General features: G+C 44.8%; 1 protein-coding gene across 1 annotated transcript; it reads right to left on the bottom strand.

The window, feature by feature from the left end:
- Positions 1-1,483: 1,483 nt before the first annotated feature.
- On the bottom strand, positions 1,484-4,058 carry evx1 (even-skipped homeobox 1). The gene is made up of 3 exons (XM_035681578.1): positions 3,698-4,058; positions 2,481-2,716; positions 1,484-2,011 (listed from the first exon to the last, which is right to left on the bottom strand). Exons 1-3 carry the CDS (start codon positions 4,056-4,058, stop codon positions 1,484-1,486), a joined length of 1,125 nt encoding a protein of 374 aa, XP_035537471.1.
- Between the last annotated feature and the right edge of the window lie 36 nt (positions 4,059-4,094).

Below are 4,094 nucleotides of genomic sequence, written 5' to 3'. Positions count from 1 at the left end.
TCTGTCGTGTCTATTAAGTGGTCGGAGAGAAAATATGAGGACCGTTAGCGGAGCCCGGGGACCACTTAACTGTCACGGTCAATCTAACGGTCCCATCAGGAGATATGGGGGCACACTGGTGTTTCTGACACAGACCACTTGAGAACAAAATTAGTGTTATTATTGGAAGGGGGGGTGCTGGGGTGCTAGAACAATTGTGAGCATCGAAAATCCTTTAACAGCATACACACGAAATAAGATGACCTGAAGGGAGGAAAACTTGTTTGGCTGTTATTTGTATTGTTTGTCTTTTGATTAGAGGAACGTTTTAGGTCCTTTTTAAAAAAATGAATTCTCATTTTCTTATGTCTGCATTCGGGTTTTTGGCTATTTCAATAATTCATAAAGGCGTTTAGAAGACACACACTTCATTGCTCCATTGCTTCTTTGACAGTGTTTATTGCAATTTAGACGTTGAGGACAAACCAGCAAAAAAACAAACAAAAAGAAAACACATAAAAAACAAACAAAAACCAAACATAATCATTCACTTGTTAGTCCCCTTTCTCCACAAAATCCCACTAAACTGGTGCCACTGCAGAAGTGCAAAGCGAGGAAAAAATATTTTAAAAGAGACCTACAGGAATATATTAATCACATTTTCATCAGTTTTTCGAACTGTCTCATATCAAGAGAGAAAACTGATGGCCTTTAAAAAATGTTCACTTCGTTCTTTTTTTTTTTTTTTCCTTTGTGATTGTCCTCCCTCTGTCTCTCCATCCTCTTCAGGGTCCTTCTTCTCCTCTCCCTCCCTCCTCGTCAAACCGTGCGGGCTGTAGTAATCCGTTCCCCTGGCGCCTTGTTACCTTTTGGCAGTAACGATCCCTTCCTGGTATTATCATTAATTCAACACTCAAAAATTCACCGGGTCGTACATATACATCACTTATTAATTTCACTAGCATCTGCACATTTCGGCCCGGGCCGCCGTGGAGGGCCCCGGTGTGGAGAGCTGCTTTATAATGAGACGGCCGCAGTCTGTTAACAAATCCCCTTGTTAAAAAGAGAGATGGAAAGCATCATTCTCGCGTAACTAACAATACATGTAGGTCGATTTGGACGCGTAAAGAGACGACAAGTAATGATAAAAAACCTTAACGCCATCCATCACGGGAGATTTAAACGTTTCTCTGGATCCCCCCCTCCTCCACCACACATCAAATTAATCTTCTAAAAATCAAATCTGCTTTTGTGTCCATGCCGTCATATTTCAGACCACTGTCCTGGCTCTGCAATGGGATTATTATTTTTCAGTAATGGGAGATCCGTTGTGCGTCACATAGCTGAAGATCTGGTTAATTATCTTGCCCCAAGTTTAAGCTGGCTTTCACTGCTTACAGGCTACCTCTTCATGCTGTTTCAGTCCTGGTCATATTATTATATGTTAGGTTTAAAAAGCTTATGGTAAAGGCTTATATAGAACAAGAGTTGGTTTGTTTTGGTTTTATCTGGTCAGTGGCACTTCTTCCCTCTGGTCTAATGTCACAGATGAGGATTTGCTGAGAACTGAAGGCGTGAAAGTGACAAAAGCGTCAGTCCTGCTAGTTGGGGAGCAAGCGAAGTCCGAGGCGGAGGGCCTGGTTGAGATACCGTTGGATTGACTGGAGTGACAGGCCAGGCAGGAGCAGGGGCTTCCTCCGGGACCGAGGCCGTGGGTCGGACCCGGGTACAGGGAGGGATGCCTGAAGGCGCACAGGAGCTCCGGCCTCTGGTAGGGGTGAGACAGCATCCGGAAACTGTCGAGGGAGCGCAGGGGGTTGGAGAAAGGGGTGGCGGCCGGACCCGTGCCGGCTCCGACACCCAGGTGGGAGTAGTAAGGTAGTGGCAGGTGGGACGGGAAGGGGTAGGGCAGGTTCCCCGTGGCCGCCGCGTGGCTCATCATGTAGGTGTAGAAGGCCGGGTCGGCGGGGTGAGGCCACGTCATGGCCAGACGCTGGCGCTTGTCTTTCATCCTGCGGTTCTGGAACCACACCTGGGACAGAGACACACCAGGTCAAATATTAACCACAACCCCCACTGACAGACTATAATAACAAAAGCAGATATGCCGCTCATTTAGGACTTCCGCTTTTACGCACAAATTTGGATTTGAGTTACGCACGATTTTTTTGCATTTGTTTGATTTAGACTTGAGGATTACATGGGATTTAATAGTAAACAAACCGACTACAATGTGTGCTTGATCTTGTACCAGTTGAAAATAAATAAATAAAATAAAAATATATATTTTTTAAATGCAGGCCTCTTCCCCCAGTGAATGGTTAGTCTGCATGTTATAGCTCTTCTGGCTTTATTTGCAATATTTTCTCCTTATATAAAATTATACTTTCGGAATCAGTTATTTGAGCTCAAACCGGTTGTGCAGCACTCTGGTTTTGATAGACCTGTATGTATTCTATCTGGAGGCCTGATTCAGGTCTGCTCCCTGGAGGCAATCTCACCTTGATTGTGGTTTCGGGTAGATTTAAGGCGGCTGCCAGTTCGCATCTCCGCGGCCTGGACACGTAGTTCTCCCGATAAAACTCCTTCTCCAGCCGTGCGATCTGCTCCCGAGTGAACGCTGTCCGGTACCGGCGAATCTGATCCGCTGAATAGGACAGAGAGCCCTGACCTGGAACAGTCGAACCCAGATCAGCACCAGTCTCACTCGGGTGACCCGGAGAATCCCCATTTCGACCTGAATCAGGGTGCAGAATAATTAATTAGATATAACTGGCAATAAGTTTAAGACATTCAGCTGGGGCAAAAAAATCAGGGGAGAAAACAGACAAACGTTTTACTTCTTTCATTCGTTTTATATCTAATAAGATATTTCCTTAAGAGGTGACATTTGAATAATACTTGGCTAATTTCATTATTTTAACTGTTTCACTTTTATTAATAAGGGCCTACCTGACGTATAGCCCAGGGCAGGTCTTTATTCTGTGGAGTCTTAACTACCTGCTAATATTTCAGTTAATATCATCTATCCAAAGTATATTGATGGGTTGAATCATAATTTTAGTTAATTAAATAAAATAATTAATATTAAGTTATGTTGTCATTCGTTCGTCTTCTTCTTGCCATCCTTTTGGTTTGATGCGAACAGCATTATTCATATATCTATATTAATATTATTTACACGTAATTTAGGAATCGGATGAAACACATTTGCAGCTAGTCTCTACACCTTAGAAGATGCCGGGTACACACTCCACAGATTCCCATGTTAGTGGCCTTCCCTTCATATTTTTGCTTGTGGTTTACATAAAATCCGGCCTTGTTTGTCATGCAGTGTGTGTGTATATATATATATATATGATATTTGCTGTACAAGTGACTCATTGTCACACTCGGAGAGGAAAATGCCTCGTTGGATTGTGGGTGTCACCTCAGCGTGCTTCCAGCCACAGTGGTCACTTGACAGAACAGCTGTGCAGCACCGACTGCACTTATAAATTGCTGTTATTGAAGCTAAACTGTATTTAACCGAAGGATTTATTTAACAATTCGATTCCATTTTACATTTTTAAATATGATGCATGCACATTTTTAAATGTCCTGGTGTATATTGCCATTATTTTGATCTGCACAATCCACGTTGGCATTCAATCAACTTCATTAGCACAAACATGCACTCCCAGAAAAACCCGCAGTGCCATGCAGCTCCCAAACCTACCCTTAGCTGTTGGGTAGTCCATGCTTTCAGGCGTGCAGCTGACATCAATTTCCTCGTAGAAGTCCGACTCGGTGTCTGAGCTGCTGCCGTCTTTGTGGTGATGATCACTCCGGTGTCTCTCTCCGGAGGAAGACGTGCCAACTGGCCTCATATCGGCGCACATATTCCTCCGTGCGCTCTCCTCCATCACCTCCGTCCTGTCCCGGGAGTAGGGCGCAGCGCCGGGGCTCAGACAGCTCCTGTGGCCCGGCTTCCCCTGCGGTTCTCGCACGGGGCTCCCGATGGTTTCCGACATATTAGAGCCGCTCTTGCCAAGCTGACCTCCTTCCGCCAGCATCACCATCTCCTCTCTGCTTTCCATCACAAGAACGTCTTAAAAACCCCGATTTCGCGGGAG

The sequence above is a fragment of the Morone saxatilis genome, unplaced genomic scaffold (assembly GCF_004916995.1).
Source record: "Morone saxatilis isolate NCDOM2014 unplaced genomic scaffold, NCSU_SB_2.0 Contig9, whole genome shotgun sequence".
NCBI lineage: Eukaryota > Metazoa > Chordata > Actinopteri > Moronidae > Morone > Morone saxatilis.
The sequence above is the reverse complement of the archived record's forward strand: the minus strand, read 5'-3'. Positions and strand labels throughout refer to the sequence as shown.

Coding starts and splice junctions, on each gene's coding strand:
- evx1 (XM_035681578.1), bottom strand. CDS start 4,058: ATGGAAAGCAGAGAGGAGATGGTGATGCTGGCGGAAGGAGGTCAGCTT. Junction 2,717..3,697: donor GGACTACCCAACAGCTAAGG/GTAGGTTTGGGA, acceptor ACCCTGATTCAG/GTCGAAATGGGGATTCTCCG. Junction 2,012..2,480: donor TACCCGAAACCACAATCAAG/GTGAGATTGCCT, acceptor TCTCTGTCCCAG/GTGTGGTTCCAGAACCGCAG.